Source organism: Adiantum capillus-veneris, chromosome 14, assembly GCF_014529385.1.
Source record: "Adiantum capillus-veneris isolate H3 chromosome 14, ASM1452938v2, whole genome shotgun sequence".
NCBI classification, from domain to species: Eukaryota; Viridiplantae; Streptophyta; class Polypodiopsida; order Polypodiales; family Pteridaceae; genus Adiantum; species Adiantum capillus-veneris.
The window spans coordinates 66,765,387-66,791,027 of record NC_140944.1 but is presented as its reverse complement, the minus strand read 5'-3'; the positions used below and the strand labels follow the sequence as shown (position 1 = coordinate 66,791,027).

The 25,641-nt window shown below is 47.3% G+C and overlaps 1 protein-coding gene across 5 annotated transcripts in view; it reads right to left on the bottom strand.

The window, feature by feature from the left end:
• Nucleotides 1-25,641, bottom strand: part of LOC147442542 (RNA helicase family protein) — a 211,826-nt gene that overhangs the window by 64,990 nt on the left and 121,195 nt on the right. For all 5 annotated transcript variants that reach the window (XM_086528698.1, XM_086528699.1, XM_086528700.1 and 2 more), the window contains 5 exons: nucleotides 6,955-7,034; nucleotides 6,582-6,651; nucleotides 6,416-6,501; nucleotides 4,515-4,590; nucleotides 4,313-4,408 (listed from right to left, as the gene is read on the bottom strand). In XM_086528698.1, the coding sequence (XP_086384824.1) occupies nucleotides 4,313-4,408; nucleotides 4,515-4,590; nucleotides 6,416-6,501; nucleotides 6,582-6,651; nucleotides 6,955-7,034 (408 nt within the window). The remainder of the gene's footprint in view (nucleotides 1-4,312; nucleotides 4,409-4,514; nucleotides 4,591-6,415; nucleotides 6,502-6,581; nucleotides 6,652-6,954; nucleotides 7,035-25,641) is intronic.

Genomic DNA, 25,641 nt, shown 5'->3' with positions numbered 1-25,641 from the left:
CCAGACCGAGTGGACTCTCGACTCAGTGTTGGAGTGGTTGCATACACAGGTCCTAGAGTTCTCTCACCACACGGGAGACCTGTGAGTCACAGACATGCTTTAGACTTTGTGGCCATTGGCCAAGTTTGCGGTGACCCCTCCAGATACAGCAGGATGTAGACACATTGTGGTTCACTTCTTTGCTTATATGCAGTGCTTGCCATGCTATGTACACATTCATGAGGACTCCTGGACATAGGAGGTTGCTTTAGGCTTGGGCCACGCACTCGTTGCAGTCATGCCTATCTAGAGGACGCTCGGATGCGGATTACTCCCTATCCAAGCTAGCCTAGAAGATAGCACGTTTAGCTGTTGCGGCAACATCTGTTCTCTCTCACTCCCCATGAGGATCGTCTCATGGAACGTGCAGGGACTTGGTGGGCCCCAGTTTCAGCGTCAGAGGGGCCGATCAGGGTTGCCTTGTGGGCTTCCTGAACATATATGCGCCCAATGTGGCGAGTGCACGAGGAGAGTTTTGGTCACAAATTGTTGAGTCTCTGCTGCAGGGAGAATAGTGGTGCATAGGGGGTGACTTCAACATGTTGGAGGATCCTTCTGACAGGATTGGTGATAGCCATGCTACTGTGCACAGAGTTGAGCTGGCAGCTTCGGAGAGGTTTTGTATGACTCTGAGGGTCTCGGATGTGTGGCAGCACTCTGGTTTTGTGAGGCCAACAAACAGCCTGGCCTTCTCTCATTCGGACCGCAGAATGGGAGGAGTGAATCTATCGCGGATAGATAGTTTCTACACTAGTGACCATTTGAGTGACTTGGGTGGGACAATTGATATCCTGGCAGGGACTTCCTTCTCGGACCATGCTCCAGTCATCCTCACAGTGGCAGACAGACAGAGGAGGGGGAGCACCATGCTACGCATCCCTGAGAGGGTCTTGTTGGACTCTGCACTCAGAGAGCGAGTAGAGACTCTCTGGACAGAGAGCTTGGACATGCAGGATTCTCCTTCTGACAGAGTGGCCTCGGGACTAGCTCAGATTAGTCGTTTCTTTCTCCAGGAGTCTTTGGCTCGCCTGGCTGTAGCGAGAGAGGAGGAGCAGCGTCTCAGATGGGGCGTTGCTTCCTTGTAGAGGATGCAGGAGCACCATTCAGACAGTCCTTGGTTGGAGGAGCAATTACAACAGGCTCGCCACAAGAGAGATGCTTGACAGCTTGAGTACTCGAGGGTCTGATCTACCTCATTTCCAAGGAGGGTGGCTCCTTGGATGAGATTCGACATTGGTGCCCCATCACCATCCTCAACTCAGCCTACATAATCCTTGACAACATCTTTACTTTTTGGGAGGCTTCCGCCTTAGCGCGGCTCCGTGGTGAAGATCTGGTGATTGTTCTTCTCGATTTTGAGAAGGCCTACGATAGAGTTGACTGGGACTTTCTGGAGGGCACTCTACGCAGGATGGGCTTCTCAGATGCTTGGATCATAGGGGTGTCAGCTTTGTACAGACGGGCACAGAGTCAGGTACTTTTGTCGGGAGGTAGAGATCATCGTTTCATGCTCACACATTCGGTCAGACAAGGCTGCCCTCTTGCCCCCTTCCTCTTTCTGTTCTATGCTGAGGCGATGTGCAGGTTTTTGGTGTCGCAACAGGTTGGTTTACGGGGCTTAGCATTCCCTATTCGAGGGGATGAGTTATTGGACGCTGAGTTTGCTGACGACTCAGCCCTGTACTTGGATGGCCAGGAGGCCAACCTTCACAGATGTGAGCAGGCTCTTGAGACCTTCTGTTGTGCATCTGGCGCGCTGATCAACTGGAGAAAGACAATGGCTTTCTCGGTTGGTAGTGCTCATGTGCCCGATTGGATGCCAGGTGAGGGTTTCAAGTGGATTCCCCCAGGGACTGCAGTTAGGTACTTGGGCTGTCAGGTTGGTCTGGATTTGTCTCCAGAGCAGCAGAGTGCTCCCCTCCTCCTGTCTATCAGGAGGAAGTTGTTACATTGGAGCTCCTCACGACTTTCTTTGGCTGGCAGAGTTGTAGTGGCCAACCAGGTGCTGTTGGCTACTATGTGGTACATCACTTCTTGCTCGATCTTCTGGAGTTCTTGTATTAGCCAAGTAGAGCGGCTGATCAAGAATTTCCTTTGGTCAAGGGGAGACACACTGACAGCCCGGGCCAAAGTGGCTTGGCAGGTCATCACTCTTCCTTGTTCACAGGGAGGGCTAGGGATCATAGACCCAGCACAGCAGAGCAGAGCCCTTCTGGGGAAGTTCATCGTCCGAGGTCTTCTTCCAGGTGAGGAGCCCTGAAAGGAGTTCTTGTTACAACGGCTTCGTGCTAGGGTGCCTCAGGCAGGAGGCCCTGGCACCTTCGACCAGATGGATCTTCACAGAGATGCGCAGAGTTGGTTTGAGCAGGAGACTAGAGGATCGCTTCGCTGTGGGATTGCTTTGATCTTGGGAGCACCTGCGGCGAGGCCTTGAGCAACGTCAGCCTACTTGCACGGAGGAGCGCCTACGACAGCCCCTTGTTTGGAACCCCATGGTTTGCAACCAGAGAGGTCACTTCGTTGGTAGTCGGCCTCATGTTTCGTGGGGTTCCATGGCAGCGGGTCCAGCACGCTCTTTAGGTGACTGGTTACAGTTTTTAGGCCTGTCTGAGGAGCTACAAGGCTTTCAGCTACAGGGCATGAGAGGGGTGCAGAGCATGTGCCAGGACATCTCAGAGGCAGTACCAGCTGAGTGGCTCACGCCTCTCGAGTCAGCAGCGCCTAGATGGATGGGAGCCTTCACGCGACTGGAGGTTCTCATCTCTCTTCGGGCTTGCTCAAAGACTGTTCCTTTCCCTGTTTTTCGAGCTACAGGGTGAGGGACACTTACAACGAGTTGCAGTAGAGGCCCCGCAAGTGGCAAAGTATTGTTTTCAGAGGATCCGAGTGGTGGGCATCTGTGGGAGGACTTGTGTCATCGATCCTGACCCAGCTGCTCTTGAGACTGGACATTGGTGACTGTGGGCTTGGGAGTGCTGTCCAATGGCACGAGTACAGTGGGATCCTGGAGAGTGGCTTTGGAGGGACCCCATCTCTTCTGCAGCCACCACCCAGGTGTCCCTTTCTTTCAGTACACTGTTCGACTAGGACGTCACATACTGGCAGCACAGAGAGAGGCTCGCCCTGCTGCAGCACCTCATTGGCAGGAGGAGGGTCTCACACCTGAGTTCTTGGCAGCTTTTTGGGAGAGGTTGTGGGACTCCAGACTGCATAGGCGAGTCACTTTGTTTCAGTGGCTGGTTGCACACAGAGCTACAACAGTTGGGAGCTGGCTTGTGCATAGTGGTCTCTCGTCCTCATGCACACCTTGTGACCATCTTGTGGAGAGTCAGCGTCACTATCTTTGGGAGTGTCCCTTGGCACAGCAAGTGTGGCTACGTGTTCTTTGGCTGATGCTCGCTCTTTCCACGGCTCGGCAGTACACTTGGGGGGCAGCTGCTTGGTCCACTCTCATGGGCCCGGCACTTTAGTTTGAGCTATCATCCACCAGCAGGATGATAGTGATGCAGCGGGGGCGACCTACACTCCAGCCTGCCACAGAGCTTACTCCACAGGAGTGGTGCAGTGAGAGAGAGGTGTGTTGGGAGCTCATCAATGGCCTGACACTCTGGTTCAACTGGCGGGGTTGCTTCCGCATCTTTGAGGCCCGCCGTGTACCACCAGCAGAGAGACCTTTGGCTTGAGCTGGTTGGTCCATATTTTCAAAGGACAGTTTGAGAGACTCCAGGGCATTTCCGACCACATGAGGGAGTGCAGAGAGGCTTTCCTTCGACTTTGGCGTCCTGGGCTATTTTTCACCATGGTCCAGGGTGTGCTTAGATGGCACTACCGTCCACCTGTGTGGCTCTTCCCTCCTCCCATCCCTTGATCTAGCCTCATTGTATATATGTTGTTTTTTCATTGGGAGAGTCTCCCCAGCATGATTGTTGTAGTCCTCTCTTGTAGAGGAGGGCAGTTTCATTAACTAATAAAAGGATCCTTTTCTCGGAAAAAAAATAAAAAAATAATCCAACTGCCAACTAAGATGTCTACATTGTTCTGATGGAGATCTTCTCATCTCTACTTCCACGATACCAAGGGGAAAGGACGCACTCCAAATATTCTGATTGTACTACGCATGCATTGACATTAATTTTGTGACGATCATAAAATTTGCCAAATTTCAAATTCATTGAAAGTTAAGAGGGAATAAGCCCAAAATTATGCGTCTTATCACCTCGACCGACCGCACATTTTCAAGAAAATTCTGCACGTTTTGTTAGAGAGGACATACCAGCTTATGTATCGAGTTTACGGTTGACACAGCATCCCTGACATAGTCACTCACTGGCTCTTCTGTGTAAAATATTTGCACTGTAAACGTTTTTCCCTGGGTCATAGAACTCTCACAAAGTTCAGTATCATCGTGAAGTAGGATACTTGTTGACAAAATGCAGTGAGAGAAAAACTGAATATTTCGTGTCCAAGTCAAAGACCTCGATAGATAAAATGGCAGGTTTTCTACTTGGAAACACTAGATCCATAGCCTGAGACTGTGATCGCCGTTCTGCACTGAATATCACAACCAAATATCATCAATGTCCACTTGGCAAAGAAAAAAGCTCGTCTGTGTGTTGCATTTTCAAAACCAACTGCATAAAGTATTGTCAGCATAAAATCTGATACACCCCTCCAGTACTGTGTAACAACTTTTCAGAACTATTCAATCCACCTATCTAATCTTGGTGCAGAAGGGCCAAGGACTTCTACATGGTCCGTTACTGACTTGCTTTTTATAGAAACTATGTTACAGTTCCTATGGACACCAATGCTACAAATGAAGTTTGTGGATACAACCCAGACGGTCTCAGAAATAAAAATTAGCTTCCGCTTGCTGCTGCTTCCCTTCATGCCCTCACCCTCCTTGCATTCTGCCTCGTTAAACTGATGGTTTCTTACTTCCTCTGCCCATCAAAGCTCATGTAACCTTTTCATCATTTTTTTCTGGGGAAGGCTTACTTTACTAGGGTTTTTACACTACAGAGCCTTCTGATTAGCCTATTTTCAAAAACTGGGAGACCTTGGCACCATAGTGTGGTTAGATACCAGATGCTCTTGATGGGAAGGCAGGCTTACCTACTTGAAGTCACCTTAACCTACCACTTCAGTTGTCGCCAAGTTGGCTGATATCCCTGTGATCTCAATCTTGAGTCAAAAACCCTCATGGTTTCGCAAAAAAGGTACTTCCCAATGTTTGTGGAGAGTGAATTAAGGAATTGAAGTACTCAAGGCTGCCAAATCAGTGCTTCATTTGGAAGGTTTTGTCCTTGCCGTAGAGATCAGCAGTCTTCACAAACTAAGCCACCACAGATTGGTGCTTGCCAATTTACAAAAGCTCCTCATAAAGGCCCCAAGCCTCTCACATAGATCCTTTTTGTCACTGATCCTACAGACAGAACAGGGACTGCCATGGGGCTAGATGAGCATGGATAATAGCAAGAGCTACTGCTGGTCACCACAGAGTACAAACTGGGCATTGCCATAAAGGGGTGCCTCTACATCAAAGGGTCCCCACAGAGCTTCACCAAGACAATCATGAAAAATACCCGGCGTCACCTAGATGTTTAAGGGTTGCTTAAAGCCTCCACTCCCTTCCTTTGTTTTCCCTCCTCTCTAGTGACAACCAGCCCACCTTCACCCCCTTCCTGTCCTCCTCTAACCTACGCCTCTCCTGAGTTAGTAGACTACCAAAATTCTTAGTAGCCAAATTTTGAAAAGGCATGCAAATTTGTTCGATATATATGTTTGTATCTAATCTAGATAGGGTGGCCACAATTTATAAAGGTGGCCTGGAAGAAGCTTATGGCAGTAGTCACAAGGTCTAGAGGCAACACACAATGCTCCATATCTTTGTGTGAGTGGCATTTGCAGCCTCTCTCATGGAGAAAAAACTTAAAAGGATCTGAGAGTAGTCACCAGGTATCTCTAAGAGTCACATATTGCAAAATCCCATGTACATAGGTCTTGATCTCCTCATCCACTGGGGAGTCCTATTTCCCCTTGCGATGAATTAAACTGATGCAGAAAAACCCTCATACATCAATACTCCGTCGATCATTATCTCATAAAATGCTACGATCCCCCGCCTGACTCACTTGTACTAAGATTCCATGCAGCTGACACATGAGACTAGCTCTTAGTACTTTGTCTGTTAGCTCGTTTATCAAGTGGAAACTTAGGGAGGCAATCCCAACAACTGCGCGGCTTCAAGACCAACAGGAAGGTATTGTGGTATAATTAGTCACAATTCTTTTTGGGGCTTTTGGGACCTAGCCTCAAGCCATGATTCTAATATCACATTGATAGTGAAAAGGTAAAACTGACTCCTCAACTTTACCTTGTGTCAAAAAAAGCTGCAATTGATCGTGCCTCCAACGTTGCAGATGCAATGATTAGGCGTAGTTCTGGTCTTCGTCGTTGAACCTGTTAAAGAAATCCAAGCGTTAATTCTGGAAATCCTAAAGTAAAACAAGGTCTGAACTTGCACAAGCAAACACACTGACCTTCTTCAAAAGACCCAGAAGTATATCTGTTGATATGCTGCGTTCATGAGCTTCATCCACCATTATAACACTATGAAATGGGCACAGGTGCAAACACTTCTTTTCAGCCTTTTGAAATCTGAAGAGTGAAGTCTACTACCTCACACACCAAAATCGTTGGGAACATTAATAAAATCTCTTGGAATGTCAAACATCAGAATTATAAAGCATGCCTAACAGGACACCCATCGTTGTAGCATGACAGCTGTAAATTCTACAGAAGTAGGCATGAGGAAAGAGAAATGCTAGATTCTAGGGACAACAAAACCTCTGATTTCCTGAAGTATATCACACATATAGTACCATATCATAACTGGGAACTTAAGAGGCGTACCTGTATCTAACCAAAAGGGGGTCTTCCATCATCTCTCTCAATAAGACACCATCCGTCAAATATTTTATTTTTGTAACACCCTGTAAGCAAGTCAAAGACCAACTTTAAGTTGAAACTCTTAGAGCTTCACCACCAAATGTCAAAAAAAGTCTTTTGAAATTGGCCTTTCTGCACACCCAAAAGCCTGAAAACATCAAATGGAACCAAATACTACTATCTGGATTCCCTGCAACTTACTGGCACAAAGTTCTTATGACATGAAACCTGTAAATAGAGAGAGAGAAAGAAAGAAAGAAAGAAAGAAAGATTTTTTTACGTCCATAAGAGGCCGAAATCGGCCTATGAGACAAATCAAAGTACTGGGGGGTAAGTGTCCTCTAGATATCCTGTGAAGGATAAAAGGTACAAAGCAAAAAATAGCTATCCTGTGTAATGATTGGGAGAGAAGGGAGATGGTACAAGGGTAGGGGGGGGTGGAGCTCTAAACCAGGGAAAAAATGCAATCCTATATGCTGGGGTATATACAATCATGAGAGAAAGTGCTATCATAGCTTTAGCTCCATCCAGTCCCGTAATCAGGGTGTAAGACATGATGCATGGGTGGGTGAGGTGTGAACAATCCCCGTAGGATGGCGGCTGGGTCTGCAAAAGCCCGGATGCGTCTCTCCTCTAGAGATCTGTAGTAGCGCTCCTGAATCTCCTGAATCTCTCTCTGGTGAAGTCGGGGTGCCCTACGTCCGTGGGGACGTGGATGCCTGCGAGCTCGGACCTCCTCAGCCTGCTGTAGAGTCACTCCTCTCTGAGTAGTCTCGGATGGTGGTACTACTGTGTCCCTCTGGAAGAAGTCTGTGAGCTGTGTCTGGCGCTCGTCTCTCACGACTGATGATGTCTGAAGGAGAGAGTCCCTGTGCTGCTGTGCCTCTATGAGGAAGCGGCCGAACTGTCGCTGGTCTCTGGACTCAAGAATCTGATGTAAGGTGGACTGATCTGCAAACAAGGTCGGGTATCTGCCTCTGATCTCCTCATATGCTCTGCATCTGCATACAAAATGCTCCTCACTCTCAATGTCTGTTGTGCAAAGTCTGCATATCCTCTCTACTCTGGGGACATGTGCAGCTCTCCCTGCCTCAATCTCTAGTTGGTGTGTGTGTCAGAGAGAGAGAGAGAGAGCGTGGGGTGGTGGGGGGGGTTACACACAGATCCTCGATGAGATCCTTCACATAGCTTCATATTATTTTGAGCATTTGTTTACTGTTGATCAGATTACTGATGATATTCCCGCATGCCAGAGAAGAGGTTTGGTCTCATGTACAGCCTGTGGTTACAAAGCCTATGTGCCATACGTTACTAGCCCCCTTCTCTATGCAAAAGATGCATGACGTAGTAGTTGGCCTAGCTGGTGCCCCTTGTCCAGGAGAGGATGGGTTGACTAGATAGTTCTTTTTGCAATCTTGGGATGCACCGAGGCCCGTTATCCTTTCAGTTTTACAACACATATTTGACATAGGAGAGATTCCAGCATCTATGTGTTCGGGACTTATTTCTCTTATGCCAAAAGGCGAAGATACATCGTCCTTCCAACAATGGACACCGATCACTCTCATGTCTTCCGTGTATAAGATCTTTGCTTGTATCATCAAGTGTGCTTGAAACCCTTTATGCCCGATCTCATCCGTACTTCACAGATAGGTTTTGTGCAGGATCGTTATATTTTGACTAACATCTTTACTTTTTATGATGCAACCGAGTGGGCTCGTCAGACAGATCAGCCTATAGCGTTCATGCTTCTTGACTTTGAGAAGGCTTATGATAGAGTATATTGGAATTTTTTGAAGGGCTATTCACAGGATGGATTTCCCCTTGCAATGGATTAGAGGTGTATCTGCCTTATACCGTACGGCTTCTAGTGCTGTCACGATTAGAGGCCACATTGGACAGTGTTTTCCTCCATCACGTTCAGTCCGACAAGGCTGTCCCCTGGCAGCCTACTTCTTTTTGTTTTTTGATGAGGGCATGTCTCTCTTCTTGCACCACAAGATTCTACAATTGAGATGACTCACCAAATTTATTGGATCAAGAGTACCTAGATGACACTAAGCTCTTTGTACGATATGACGCACCAACCTTGACCAATCTTTGAGATGCTTTTGCTACCTTTTGCTTGGCCAGTGGTGCGCTCATCATTTGGCACACAAGTCTTTTGGTTTTCTCGTGGGAGTGGATAAGGGTTGTCAGCAGAGTACAGAGGATAATTTCACCTGGCTACCTAGAGGCTAGAGGGCAGACATGCAGATATTTGGGTTCCCATGTAGGCATTAATGTGTCAGTTGCGCAACTATTTGCACCCGTACTATAGTCTATCAAGAAGAAACTTTGCCATTGGTCATCCTTGCATTCATCTTTGGCTGGCAGAGCCCTTGTGGTGAATCAAGTTCTTCTTGCGACGTCTTGGTTCGCCAGATCTCTTCACTCTGGCATCATGGCAGGGTTGAGGCGCCTTGTACGCAATTTTCTACGAGGTGGCCTAGATGGCTCTATTGACACTCGACCACGAGTCCATTGGGACAATCATTTTGTCTAGAGAGGAAGGAGGTGGAATAGTGTTATGTCCCGCTCATGGAAGAGGGGATCCCGCCCAGACGCCGTCGAGACGGGCGTCTAGTGTCTGAGCGGACGTAGTGTAAACCCGGCCAGTGTGGCTGGCAATTATTATAAAAGGGAGGCCAAGGCCTCATTTGCAGTTATCGACCACCACTAGCAGAGTGCCATTGGTTAGCCCGCGAGGCTAGGAGTGCGCGAGGTCACCTCGAGGAGGTGAAGCCAGGTGGTATGGGACGCTCGGTCTTCCAGGTGCACGCCTACGTCCTCGGGACGCTGGCCCAGCACGAGGGAGCTGCCGGATGGTGGCTATGGTCGGGAGGTTCGTCCGACGCGTGTCTGTAGACGTCCGTGTAGCCGGGAGATCCACTCCTACTATCATTTCATGGTATCAGAGCTGGCTTGGCTACGGGAAGGACTGTGTGCACACCTATAGACTAGTTCAAGTTGGATAATCATTGTTTCATGCAATTTTTGATAAAATTGTTGTTTAATTAATTGCTTTTCCTTCTCATATGTGGAAGCGGGTGAAATTTGATGTGCTTTTTGCTGATTTTTTATAAAATTCAGCAACCTAGGGTAGAGGAGCCAGTTAAAAACCGGGTGTCTTTTTAAGGACCGATCCCCCCCCTTTTGTTTAACAATAGTAGGCTCCAATTTAGATACACAAGCAGCCCAAGGCGGGACAGTTTAGAGCAGACGTGGGCAATTCTTATTCGTGCTTGAGACGGTTCAATCCTTGCTAGCGTTCGTGCCTCTAATTACCCCCCAAAATTGTCTTCTATTTCGCCCCCCCTTTTGTTACAAAGGATTTCGAAATCCCTGTCGCGTTTGAGCTGTAAGGAAGCGATCGTGCTGCCGTCTTTTGCTGCAGATGCGCGAGGTCACGACGCATCAGATGCACCCTCCCCCGCCTAGAATGTCTCTGTATAGCTGGAGCTAGAGGCGCCAAGATCTTAGCGCCTCTAAACTGGTTCCTCTACCCTAGTAGGTGCAAGTGCTGAAAACCGGAGTTTTTTGGCGGATTCTATTGATTTTCAATGGACATCGGAGGATTATTTAATAAATTGTTGGTTTTAAATTGAAATTCAGCATACTGTACCCTTTCAAATCTCTCTGTGTGTAATGTTCCTCTGTGTGAAGCGTAGAGAGAGAGAGAGAGAGAGAGAGAGAGAGAGAGAGAAGTACCTCCCTCTCTGTAGTAGGGACTGTCTCTGCAAGCGTGGAAAGACAAAGCACTGGCAAATACTTTTTTTTTTCCAGCGTAAGGATCTGAGTTGGCTCCAGCCTGGCAATTAGTCACATGCTTGGCACAGACCCGCAATGCTCATAGATAGGGGCAGATTTGCCACGCGTGGTGCTTTCTCTCTCCACACACGTCCCTGCTTGTTTGCTACACCTCTTTCCAACGCAGGATGTTTTTTTAAACGCTTTTTTAGTTTATTAAATGGCCTTTTTGTTTTAACATGGCCAGGACCTTTTGTAAGGTGCAGTTTCAAACCTGCACATTATTGAAATTCGCTTACAGAAACTTGCAAAGCTTACAGAGAACTCAATTTTGCCTCTCTTGCTCCTCTCTCTAGCTTGCTCTCTCCCATCTGCTCGCGCTCACGCGCTCTCACCACCACCTGCTCGCCTTCGGAGCTCACGCCAACGTGTATAGCTCCTCGAAGTTCGACTTTTTGTGACCGAAAAGTGCAGAAAAGGCCCCAGTTTTGTGTGAAACCTTCAATTTTTCACGGATTTCGCCATGGATTCCTCCAGCTCGGATGTGCAACGTGACGAGCGCAAGGTAATGTTCAAATTCCATTCACGCATGCTCTATACACATAGATTACAAGTACCTTCCAAAGCTTCGACCAACGTGTTACCGCTTTGGAAAACACCAAAGTTCAGACGAACATTTGCTTGGCCTCTCTCGAAGGGGTTGTGCAAGGGCTTAGTCCCCGACTTATCGCTCTGGAAAATACGGCTCAATCGACAACTGCGCGAATTTCCGAGGGCGAAGCCCATCTCCAGCAATTGCGGATGCAGATTGCTGCTTTTGGGCGTTCACAAGGTGGTCCGACTGCCACGATTCCGTACAAAACTACAAATTTCTCAAGGGAAGAGAAGGGGTGTACGGAACTAGCCGTAAATAACTAGCTGCACCAGTGCACCACGTGTTTTGATCTCCATGGGGAGTATGAAGAATGGAGGATTCAGACGATTCGTCTCTATCTGCGCAGTAAGGCACTTACCTGGTGGCACAACATGACACAGAAGCGTACGAAGTGGGCTGACTTCTGTGTGAAATTCAAGAGGGATTTCACCAAAATGGATCCTTTAAAAGCTTACACCAAATTGTAGAGTCTTTCGATGAAAGCTCTATCTTTTGATAAGTGTACGACAGCTTTCAAAGAAGCGCTCACCTTCTGCAAGGTGGATTCCATGCACGCTGTGCACATGTACTTGCTGGGTTTGCATGAAGATTACCGTTGGGCCTTAATCAAGGACAAAGCCCCGATTGATGTCGAGGATGTAGTGGCAAAGGCCACGACGTTCCATTTGATAAATGGAGCGAATTATGAGAAGAAAAGCACTGCAGACTATCAATCTGGTGAGGGCGCTTCGAGGAAGCGACCCCGATTCCAGCATAAGTCCAAATCACCGCCGAGATCTTCTTAGGAGAAGAAGAAAGCCAAGAATGCTTCAGTTGCTAATGCAGTGAAGAAGGAGGTTTGCTTCGGATGTGTCCAGACGGGTCACCAAATCAAGGATTGCCCCAAAAAGAAGACAAAGATACCGCAAGGTTGTCCTTCGGTTCAGATTAACGAGGTCTCAAGTAACTCTGCTTCATTCAAGTTGAAATCCATCATTTAGCGCACAGTTCATACACTAATTGTACTTTTGGCACCAAAGTGTTTGATAAGCACGATTTTCTCCGTTTCCCTGGGAAGATTAATGGTCACGACGTGACCGTACTCCTTGATAATGGAACCTCACACAATTTTGTGGATGCAAAATTGGTGCAAAAACTGAGCCTGCGGACGTGGGACAGTGACCATGAGTATCGCGTGAAGATGGCTCATGGCGAGGACACGGATGTAGGGAATCGGATGGTTCCAGATTTGTCGCTTGAGCTGGCTGATTACAAAGAGAACTTGGATTTCCACATCATGTGCCTGGACAGAGCAAATGTTGGTTTTATGATAAAAAAGACTCATTGTATATAGACTATGTACATCACTCTCTCGTTTTTATTAAGCAGCACATGCCTCATGTATCTGTGTCGCTTGGTAAATCAGAATATTGTAAATAATGGTTTTGCAATACCAGTTGTTACTGCTTTGGAAATGTATAAAGATACAAAGTCTTCAGATGTTGACTTTTATCAATGTGTACCATCTATTTGGTTTGATTCGTTAGTGCTTGGTACTTCTGTCACTGAATTTCGTAAAAATGTTTCATGTTCTTCTGTTGAACTTGAGGATTCCGACGAATCCAACCTTATCCGAGAAATCATGACTGATTTCAAAGATGTTTTTCCTGATGATCTATCTCTTGGCTTGCCACTTTCGAGAGGAGTAGATCATGGCATTGAGTTGGTGGCTGGTAGTCAGCCCTTCTCAAAGCAACCCTATCGGTTTAGTAAAACTAAGGAGGACGAGATTCAGCGGCAGCTGAAAGATTATCTCGACAGAGGTTTGTTCGACCAAGTGGAGCGTCAGTGTTACTTTCTCGAAAGAAGGATAACACTATGCGCTTATGCGTGGATTACAAAGGGTTGAATAAGCTCACTGTTAAGAATAAGTACGGACGATCTGATAGATCGGCTCCATGGAGCGGATAGACCAGCGATCAGGCTATCACCAAATACGAATCAAACTGGAAGATATTCCTAAGACAGGTTTCCATACACGTTATGGTCACTATGAGTTTTTGGTCTTGCCTTTTGGTTTGACCAATGCTCCAGCTACGTTTCAGCAGATGATGAATGATCTGCTGAGACCATTTTTAGGTAGCTTCGTTGTTGTATTTCTCGATGATATCTTGATCTACAGCAGAAGTTTGTATGAGCACCTAGCGCATATACGCACTGTTCTCGAAATACTGAGAGTTGAGAAGCTTTATGCAAGGCTTCCAAGTGTGAATTCTTCAAGAAAGAGCTTTTGTACTTGGGTCACATCATTACTCGCGATGCAATTCGCGTTGACCCTGAAAAGTTGGATAAAGTGCGAAATTGGCCCATTCTGAAGAATGTGCGCCAAGTAAAGTCCTTTTTAAGCTTTACTGGCTTCTTTCGCAAGTATATCAAGGATTACTCTGAAGTTGCTGCTCCGCTTACGCAACTTTTAAAAGCAGGGGTGAAAGGGCCGAAGAATTCTGGTCCTCATCGTAAAGGTAACCCCCCTGTTGTCTGGAATGAGCGTCTCAACGAGAGCTTTCGGACACTAGAGCACTTGGTGACAACTGCGCCAATATTGCACATTGTGGATCCTAGCAAACCGTTTGTGGTTGAAACGGATGCTAGTGATTATGCCATTGGTGTGGCATTATACTAGGATGGACGTCCTGTTGCGTTTGAAAGTAAGAAACTTTCTGATGCTGAGATGCGTTATCCAACGTTGAGAAGAAGCTTTACGCCATAGTCCACGCCTTGAGGAGATAGCGACACTACTTGTACGGCTCTACGTTTGTTGCATGGACACGTCATCACTCCTTGCACTACGTCTGTGATTAGGGTGATCTCAAAGGCCGGAAGGCTAGATGGGTTGAGCTTATGCAAGAGTTTGACTTTGAGATCCATTATAGAAAAGGATCCAGCAATCGAGTTGTCGATGCGCTCAGCAGGATTCCTGAGGTTAATGCTTTGTCTATGGCTGAAATTTCGACGGCTTTCTATCTTTCTCCCAGGGCTATGTTGTTCCGATGGCCATTTTGGCAAGGTATGAAACGAGGTCGAAGCGGCACATGACTCGCGTACAGGCTTGGGTGATCCGGAGACCTAAGTGACTCGTGCTGGAGAGACGAGACAGCGACAATATTCCATTAAAGGTGGACTATTGTTCAGAAATGGTAAAGTCTGCGTGTCGACAAAGGATTTTGTGTGAATGCCACCATGTTCCTAGTGCTGGGCACCCAAGCATCTAGAGAACTTTGGCTTTGATCAAGCGATATTTCTATTGGCCAAGGATGCGCTCTTACATACAGAGCTATGTGAAGAGATGCGCTCAGTGTCAAGTCAATAAGGCAGAGCGCCTTAGGAAAGCTGGCCTGCTACATCCATTGGAAATCCCAGATGCCAAGTGGCAAGAGTATTTCCATGGACTTTATCGTTGGTTTGCCAAATACTAGTCGAGGCAATGACGCTATTTGGGTTGTGGTCGATAGACTCACAGAATGGCAAAGTTCATACCAACGAAGTCGACAGTAAAAAGCCATGAGTTGGTGGTTTTAGTCGTCGATCAGCTTTATAAGCTGTATGGTCTGCCAGAGGATATCATCAGTGATCGACATACAAAGTTCGAGGTGTGTTTGCTCATCTTCAAACGCAGTTGAGTATGTCCTCTTCTGACCATCCCGAGTCCGACGAACAAACTAAGAGGATGAATTAGACGTTAAGAAGACATGTTGAGAGCCTATGTCTCTCACAGGCAGTCTGATTGGGAAAGGTATCTTCCACATTTAGAGTTTGCCTATAATAGTAGCAAGCATTTTGCCACTAGATTTAGCCCATTCATGCTGATGTATGGATTTGAGCCTAAATCCCCAATTGCTATTGGCTTAGAAAAAGTCAAGGAACACCAAGCTCGTGATTTCCTGTATGACATGCAAGAAATGCTCGAATTGGCTAAGGATAGTATAAGAACGGCTCGTGATCGAGTCACTACTTATGCTAATTAAAAGAGATCTTCAAGGACTCTAGATGTGGGACAATAGGTCTATCTGAAGATACCCAAGGATTCCAAGACTATGCAAACGGGAAAGCATTATAAGCTTTCAGCTAGATATTGTGGTCCATTCTTGATCACAAAGAAAATTGGTCAAGTTGCCTATACATTGGCTCTTCCTTCGGATGTTAGTGTACATCTAGTGTTTCATGTCAGCCGCCTTAAAGTAAAATTGGGCAAAGCCGACGTTGTTGTGCCTATCGAGGAAAATGTATGGCAAGATATGCAAACTGAGTATATTCCTCGAGAACCAGAGGCAGTTTTAGATCATCATACCCGTCATTCACGCCAAAAGGCTTATGACGAGTACTTAATTAAATCGAAGGGTCAATCTGAAAGGTTTGCTACTTGGTAACCAGTTAGGGCTTTGAAAGCTCAGTATCCCCACTTCATTGATGAGGACATCAATGGTTCTTAAGGGGGGAAGTATGTTATGTCCCGCTCATGAAAGAGGGGATCCAGCCCAAACACTGTCGGGATGGGCGTTCAGTGTCCGGGCGGACGTAGTGTGAACCCGGCCAGTGTGGCCAGCCATTATTATAAAAGGGAGGCCAAGGCCTCATTTGCAGTTATCGACCACCACTAGCAGAGTGCCAGTGGTTAGCCCGTGAGGCTAGGAGTGCGCGAGGTCACCTCGAGGAGGTGAGGCCGGGTGGTATGGGACGCTCGGTCTTACAGGTGCACGCCTACGTCCTCGACGTTGGCCCCAGCACGGGGGAGCTGCCGGATGGTGGCTATGGTCGGGAGGTTCGTTCGACGCGTGTCTGTAGGCGGTCCATGTAGCTGGGAGATCCACTCCTACGTTCGTTTCAAATAGCCTCATCAATCTTTGTCATACAGGCAGTCAGGAAGTATCTGACCAACGGTGTAAAGAGCCTACTTGCCCATCATCCCATCTAGCCGAGGCACTACGAGTCCTTTTCCCTGTTGACTCCCTTCTGAATTTTTCACATATGCATTGCATACAAGTGGCTGCCTCTCTACCTCCTCGACACAAGGAGGGTGTCGAATCAAAGCAAGACGTAATTCCTTCCAAATCCATAGCAATCAACACATAAATGTTCACAGGACCTATCCAAAGGTGCATCTGTGAAGTAAAATCTGATGGTCGGGCACCAAACACCAGCAGTATCTATAGCGCCAAAAGAAGGAGAGATATGTGACAAAGTATGGTGCAAAAACTGTTTCCAAGGCTCTGCATACTATAATCTTGGCAAGTAAAGCCTTGCTCTGCCTCTTTGGATCACTCATCCCCAATCTTGATTGGAATGCCTTCATGGGGGGACAAACTTTTTTACCTTCTCATCAAGATTGGTGGGTGTACTTCAATCATGTGTTGACCCTATTTTCACTCCTCAGGAGGCACCACTTTGGATTTGGCAAGGAAAGCCCGTTGTTTGGTTAGACTGGGATCCTCGGGAGTGGCAGTGTCCTTCGTTGAGCGATGATGGAGCCCCTCCATCCTTTTCTAAGTACACAATATCCCTTTTGAGGAAGCTTCTTTTGTGGACCCGTCTTTCTTCACACATGGGAGGTCGTCAAATGTTTTCAGTATGGATCATGCCCACATCACATGGGATTATGCACTCCCCCCTCCCCCCTTGATTTATTTTATACTCATAGTACATACCACCTTGATGTTTACATAGCCTGAACATTGTAACCTCGCTTTTGTACTTTCTCTGGATGATAGGGCATTGAGCATCTCCAGATGTACGTAATGGATGATAGGGCATTGAGCATCTCCAGAGGTCTCTTACGTACAGCCGTTGTTCTCGCAAAAATGAAACGAAATGTTATATTAACGTCTTCAAAAAGCAAAGTGACCTATGAGATCAGAAAGTTACAATGTGGTGGATCTGATACATAGTCATAGTCACAAAATAAACTAACTAACCACATAACAAAACAAACTAACTAACAACATAGCAGAGAGAGAAATGAAATGAAATGAAATGTAATATAATATTAACGTCTTCAAAAGGCAAAAATGACCTATGAGACCTAAAAGTTACACGTGGTGAATCTAATATTGGGTCTGGGTACAAAAAGTACAAAGAGCTGAAAAGAAAATAGTGGGTAGGGGTGGGTTGAAAGTTGATACAAAGGAAATAGGAAGTACAAAGGGTGGGCTGATACAATGCAATGGAGCTCTTTGACAGTCGAGGCATCATATACATATACATCACTATCCGGGACGGCTCCTATGTCGCACCAATATGGTATGGATCCTCTGTCGCAATCTGCGTCGATATCGAGAGGGCCCCCTCATAAGTGGGCGACGGGACCGCCCCAACTCTATCGCCCGATCAAGCAGTATGCCTTTGGTGTTGTTACGCTGTGGGGGCTACTCGAACTCCTCCATGTGTGACTGAAAGAAATCTGTAATCTTCCACTGTCGCTAGATCTCTCTCATTGTGCCCCCCTTCAAGAGGTCATCTCTATGTTTGCGAATCTCCAGTAAGTATAATCCGACCCATCTCTGATCCTGGTATCTCATGGCTCTAGAAAGTGGTCAAAAACGCTCCCTGAATAGACAGTGAAAGCGGCCTCGTATCTCATAGTATATTGGGCAGTGACATATGTAATGTAGCTCTGTCTCTGGCTCTATTTGGCACACATGACAAATCCTGGACTCAGCGGGTACTCCTCTAAATCTGCCTGTCTCGATCTCTAGCTGATGTGAGGATGTGCGTATCTAACAAACAGCATATCATATCCCGTGGGATAGATGAGTATCCATGTATCTTGGTCTGATCACAAAACCATCCTCCGTGAGTTGGAGAAGATGCTCTCTATAGAAAGTCATCTTCGTACCTAGCTCATCTGTAGGTTGTATCCATGTCCTCTTCGTATCCAACTGAATCAAATCCTGTCTGATGAGCCTGGTAATCTCTGCCCTAGTGAGGGAGATGGAGGGTGCATCCAGAGAGTATTGAAATGGGGGTAGCCAGCCCATACCAAAGCCATGTAACTAAAACCAAGATGCCATCTTTGCATACCAACATGATCTATCTCCCTGCAATGCCAGGTGCCCCAAAGACTCTAGTGCTAATCGAGCATATTTGTCTCTAGGGAGAGCCCAAGTGCTATGCATAAATGAAACTGATCGAGTGAGTACCTCCACTACCAATGGAGGAGCAACGAGCTCTGCCCTAACAATGTCATGTGGTGCTGAGGCCTTGGCCCTAATCATCCAAGAAATCATAGACACCAAGGGCTTCTCCATACATCTCCATCCATCAATATTTCCATCTCTCCTATGATGATTAACTGAGGGGCCCCATATCTCCACTCCGTATAGCATGGCTGAAGTGACCAAAGTGTCAGAGAGCCAAAGCTTTGTCCGAGGTTCTTGGAACTGAACCTGCGAACATATCCTCTCAAGTCTCCCCAATGCTGCATAGGCTATGGTCAATCGCGCATCTGCTGCACACCTAAGAGAAAATAATGGACCACCGAAAACTACTCCAAGATAAGTGTATGTGTCTGCATACCCACAGTCTCTCGACCATATGTAAAAGTGGGGGCGGACCTCCTTACCCACTGGGCCATGGTGTTAAAACACCATTACGTTGATCTTATCAAGGTTCACAGACAATCCACTGTCCCATGCAAATACATGCAATGAATCCAAATGATGTTGCATTCTCTCTGGAGAGTCGTAGATCAGCACAATATCATCAGCATATAATAGCAATAGAATCCATGTCCCTGCAAGCTGAGCACCTCTATCACCCTCTGTATGTACATACTTTGAAAACTCATCTACATATATCCCAAAGAGAGTCCGAGATAGGGGACAACCCTGCTTCACCCCAATGGTGGAGTGCACCATGTCAGACATGCCCTGAGTAGTGCGTACCTGTCCTACCATTGTCCTCTATAAAGCTTAGATCCCCCATATCAGCTTTGTGGGCACCCCCATGTCTTGCAATCTGCGTATGAGTTTGGCTTCTGGCACTGTATCAAAGGCTTTGCGGAAATCCACAAAGCTACAATATATCCTCTTGCCATGGTGTCTACCCTCCTCAATAATGGCTTTGAGTGTCAATATCTAGTCAAGAGTTGAGAAACAAGGCTTTGCGAAAATCCACAAAGCTACAATATATCCTCTTGCCATGGTGTCTACCCTCCTCAATAATGGCTTTGAGTGTCAATATCTAGTCAAGAGTGGAGAAACCTCTCCTGAACCCTGGCTGTCCTGCTGACCGTATGCCCTCTCTCTCTGCCCATCCACTCAACTCATGCTCAAGAATTGATGCATATAGCCTAGCCAGAGTGTGACCAACCAAGATGGTTTGGTAATTCCCGAGAAGCATGGGATCTCCCGGCTTGAAGATAGGCACAGTAGGGGACAAACTCCAAATCTCACGGAACCCCTCATACATGGCTCTATTAAACATCATAGCAAGAGGCTCTGCAAGCATATCTCTGGCATGGATAAAGTGCTCTGCTACTAGACCATCATGATCATGTGCTCTTCCTATCTTCATCTTGTCGATGGCTTTTCTTACCCTCTCAGCAGTAAAGAAAGTACATGTTTTTGGGCATGCCTCTGGAGGGTCAGGCAAAGATGGCCACCCCCGATGCTCTATAAAGAGATGTAGCATATTCCCCCCATGTCTCTCTGGCAGTGATGGTTGCCGGTGGAGAGTGCTCATTGAACAGCCTCCATGCCTCACTAGAGTCCTGACTCACAAACAACTGATACAGATCACGCTCTAATTGAGATAGGTAAGCCCTCTTCTTTCGTCGCACTAGGCGGCGGAAGATAATCCGTGACGATCTATGTGTAGTAGTACTCATCACCGCTCTTTGTAATCTGATCCTCGTCTCTCTACACTCCTCGTCATACCAACTGTTCTGAAGCATGCTCCCAGATTGTAGGCTGGCTGTGGAAATATGCCTCTAATGCTGCATCATGTAGCGTCTCTGTCAGAATCTGGGTGAGCTCATCTACTGAGAGAGAGAGAGAGAGAGAGAGAGAGAGAGACACACACACACACACACACACACACACACACACAAAGAAATGAAATGAAATGAAATGTTATATTAATGCCTTCAAAAGGCCAGATTGACCTATGAGACCAGAAAGTTACAATGCGGAGGATCTGATACAAAGTTAGAGTAACAAAAGTAACAAAATGACAAAATAAGAATACTATGCTATGGAATCCTAAACTGCTAGGTGTGAACTAAGCAGCTAGCTGGGATAGCTAAATCACAAGAGATCTAGCATCGGTCGCTGGCGGATCTCATCAATCTCCTCCATGGTCAGTAGTCTGACCGGGTGTCGTGCATGTCGGGCCAAAGTAATCCGGATCCTCTGATGCAGCCTTCGTCGATGCTGTGTAGTCCTCCGCATTCGTGGGCGTCCGGATCTCCCCATCTCGGTCACTCGATCGATCAGTGTGCCTCTCGTGTAAGGCAACCAGCTCTGTTGTGGTGGTAGCTCCTCCGGGTGTCCAGCGTCTGCTCTAAAGAAGTCTACAATCTGTCTCTGAGACTACCTAGCCTGTCCTCTCGTCAGGCTCTCTCTGTGTCTGCACAGCTCAAGCATAAACAAACCCAAGCATCTCTGATCCCCGTGCTCCATGACTCTGGAGAGTGGTCCAAATCCCTCTCTAAACAAGCAGTGGAAGCAGCCTCGTATCTCATAATAGATGGGGCGGTGGCATGTGTAGTGCAACTCTTTCTCAAGCTCCATGTCACACAGGGGGCATGTCCTGGCCTCTGCTCGTACTCCGCTGTATCTCCGAGTCTTGATCCGCAGCTCGTGTGAAGATGTGTGTATCTGGCCACTAGCACATTGTATCCCATGAGACAAGTGGGTGTCCATGTATCTGGGCCTCGTCACAAAACCGTCCTCTGTAAGCTGGAGAAGATGCTCTCTGTAGAAATGCATCTTCGCCCAGCTCCTGTACTGGCTGTATCCATGTCCTCCTGGTGATCTCGGATTGTGTAAGAGTCAGAGAGGGTGCATCCAGTGAGTATTGGAAGGGGGCTGAACCCATGCGCCTGAAACCATGATGTCATCTCCCCATACCAGCACGCTGTATCTCCCTGCATGGCTAACTGTCGAGAGGACTCAAGTGCAAGGAGGGCATATCTTTCTCTGGGAAGTTCCCACATGCGGCGTATGAAGGAGACAGATCTGGTGAGTGCCTCAACCACTAGTGAGGGGGCAGCTAGCTCTGCTCGGATAATGACAGACAAACCACTTTCATGGGCAAACCTACGCAAAGCATCCAAGTGACGTTGCATCCCCTCTAGAGAGTCAGAGATCAACACAATATCATCAGCATATAACAATAGTGGAATCCATGTCCGTGCCAGTTGTGCACCTCTGTCACCATCTCTCTCAATGTAGTCAGAAACCTCATCCACATACATACCAAATAGAGTAGGAGAGAGCGGGCAGCCCTGCTTCACCCCAATAGTGGAATAAACCGGTGTAGATAGACCCTCTAAGGTGAGTACATGCCCCACTACTAACCTGTATAATGCGATAACCCCCCAAATGAGCTATGTGGGTACCCCCATCTCCTGTAATCTGTGCATCAATCTAGCTCTGGGTACTATGTCAAATGCTTTGCGGAAGACCACAAAGCTACAATAGATCCGTCTCCCATGTAATCTGCCCTCCTCAATGATGGCTCTGAGTGTCCAGATATGGTCAAGAGTAGAAAAACCTCTCTTGAACCCTGCCGGCCCGCGGCTGCGCGTATCCCCTCCCTCTCTGCCCATCTACTCAGTTGCTGCTCAAGAATGGATGCGTACAACTGTGCCAATGTGTGTCCAATCATGATAGTGCGATAATTCCCAGGCTCCATGGGGTCTCCTGACTTGAAAATAGGTACAATAGTAGATAGGCTCCAAGTATCAGGCAAGCCCGCACACATGGCACGGTTAAACATAACTGCTATAAGCTCTGCTAGTAGATCTCTAGCATGCATGAAATGCTCAGCCACTAAGCCATCATGATCATATGCTCTCGCAGTCCTCATCCTGTCAATGGCCTTCTTCACCATCTCAGCAATGAAAAAAGCACGTGTGTGTGGGCATGGATCGGGGGGGTCGGGAAGCGGCGGCTGTCCAGGAACTGTGTACAGAGATGATGCGTACTGGCCCCAGGCCTCTGTAGGGGTAATGGCAGGGAGGGGGGAGTGCTCATGAAAGAGCCGCCATGCCTCACGTGAATCCTGACTCAGAAATAGCTGGTATAGATCCTGTTCTAGGCGAGCCAAAAATGCCCTCTTCTTCCACCGCACTAGGCATCGGAAGTCCATTTGTGAATGTCTGTGAGTGATGTCCCCCAAAAGCATCTCCCTCTGAAGTCTAGCTCTAGTCTCGCGGCATTCGTCATCATACCAGCTGTTTTGCGGCATGCTCCCAGAACGGCGTCTCTGCTCAAGCTGGGTGTGGGTATGCCTCTGCTGCTGCATCATGTAATTTCTGTGTTAGTATAGTAGTAAGTTGCTCCAGAGGTCGCCCTGGCTCCTCTGTGCATAGGCGTCTGTAGATCCCATCTATGTATACAGAATCCGTCTCCCGCTTCAAGGTGTAGTGAGTAGGGGCTGCTACCTGTGGACTGTGTGCTACACTGAACTGGAAAGAGATGGTCAACAACACAATAGCATGATCCACTGCCACCCCAACAGGTATGGGCCCAACTATGAGATCTTGGATACTAGAGATGAGGCTTGGATGTGCCATGACATAATCCACTGTGCTAGCTCCATGTGTGTGTGGAAAGCATGTGAAACCTCCCGCAGCGGGAAATCTCTGTAGGCCATTCAAGATGGCCAATCCATGTGCAGTCCCCATTTCTATCAAGTGCCGTCCATACTCAGTATGCTCCCCATCCTGTGATAGTCTGGATAGGCCCGTCTCTGCAACATCCAGCTCTCTCAGCATCTCCTCTGAAGTATCATAAAATATTGTCGGATGATGGGCAGTCCTAGCATTGAAGTCCCCTAGAATGATGATGTCACCATCTCTAGAGAACTCCCATATGTCACCATCCAAAATGGAAAAGGGGGACTGTCCTCTGGGTGGTGCATATACTGACGTACTCGGGGGGAAGTAGTAAATAGCAATGTAAAGATATCTACCTGTCTCTGCTCTCAATCTCACCCACATGTACCTAGCTTGCTCATCCCTGCGGGCTATATGTATCAATGGTTGCAACTCCTCCCTGAATAACGCTGCCACTCCTCCTGAGCCCCGCCCTCTGGCTATGAACGTGTCTCCTGTCTACAGGTTGTCTCCTATCTGTATCCATTAATGTGAGGCATAGACTGCCTGGGGGCATGATGTGTCTCAAAGTAGAAGATGATGTCTCTTCCTATAAAACTATCCTCAAAAGCACCCACATCAAGGCGCATAGATCCATTACAATTCCAGGTGGCAACTTTGAGTGTGGTCCCATAGGTCTCACATTGTCATGTGGAGCGCCGCTCTACAATCACCACCCGACCATCGCTATAGAAGGCCGTCTTTCCCTTCTCCCTTGCTGCTTGAATCTCTGGCATTCCCTCTCTCATATGCACAAGCTGTGAGAGTGAGGTCATCTCCAAGGAATATGTCCGTTTTCTTTAGTGTAGGACGCCTCTTCAAGAAGTCCTTCTTTGCCTCCATGGATTGAAAAACGCATGATTAAAGCTCTCTCCTTTGAAGTCTCCCCATTTCCTTGTGTCTTCTTCCCTACCCTCCATGCCTTTGTATGAGTAGCCTCACTACTCATCATGCGGAGAAGTTCTTTGACTTCCCCTTCCACATCATCTCGGTCTTTTAGACCAGTTACTCGTATGTGCAAAGCCCTAGTTTTCCTTCGTTGCTCTTCTTCTAGAGTCATGTTGATGATTGTAGGAGTGGGGACAAATGTGGGTTTCTTTCCCTTTCCCTTTCTTAGCGACTTCTATCCATTTCTCGGCCTCATCCGCCTTCTTCTGTGTCTTCATGATCACACCCATCGACGAAGACGTCGTTACCACATTCTGTTTCTCCTCCTCTTTGATCATCCGTACTTGCTCTTTGAAGACCTTGATTTCCTCTATCACCAAGGGCTCGAATTCCCCTTCCTCTAGTCCTCTGCTTGCTCTATCTACCAACTCTCGCTTGAGGGCTGAGACCTCTTCTTTGAGTGCTTGTGAATCCGCCTAAAGTGCTTGTAGCTCTGCTTGGAGGTCTTCTTTCTCCTTCCATTGCGCGCCCTCGTTGAGGAACATTTGAAGAAGGTTGGCCTTCTCTTTCCACCATCTTTCCGTATCTGCTTTTCATTCTTTCATCTCCCTTTCCATTTGTGTTATCCGCTTGTTTGTACGCATGAAGGTTGCCTTTGTATGGGGATTGCAAGCTGGTGAAGCGCTTAAGAAGTCGGGAACGGGTATGGGTTGGTTGAGCTCGCCTCGTCTGATGACTTCAGAAGCTTCCTGCTCCTTCACAAGCTTAACATAACGGGACGGGTTGTTACCATCTTCTGTCCTCGCCATAGCTCAATCCGTGCGTGCGTGTGTCTAGGATGATAGAGAGAGTGGTTGGGTGTGGACAGGTTATAGCTAAGAGGCGATAACTTGATCGGTTTAAGGCAAGACGATGAGAAATCAAAGGAAAATGCCTTCAAGCACATGAATCACCTCCAAAAACCAAGCAAAAATTAATACGGGCAAAGGACTTGCATTGATAAGCTGGCAATTGGTGTGCGTAAGGTTGAAGCGAGCAGCGTGGCAGATGTGCACAAAAAGAAGCATGGTTAGCTACGTGCATGGGAGAGAGAGAGAGAGAGAGAGAGAGAGAGAGAGAGAGAGAGAGGAGGTGCTGTCAGAATCTCGTTCACCTTCTCTGCTGCAGGTCCTCTGGGCAGATTGGCACCCAGAGCAGGTCGCGCAGAGGGTTGCACTCACAGCAGATGCAGGCCATTAGGGTTGTAGAGCAGCTACAAAGGTCTCTTTAGGGTTGCGCAAATACAAGAAACGGGGCTACACGCAAAGAGAGAGAGAGAGAGAGAGAGAGAGAAGAAGAAGAAGAAGAATAGAATTTAACGTCGTAGAAAACTATCCCAAGAGACCTTAGAGAGAGAGAGAGAGAGAGAGAGAGAGAAATGAAATGAATGATATATTAACATCTACAAAAGGCCAAAATCACCTAT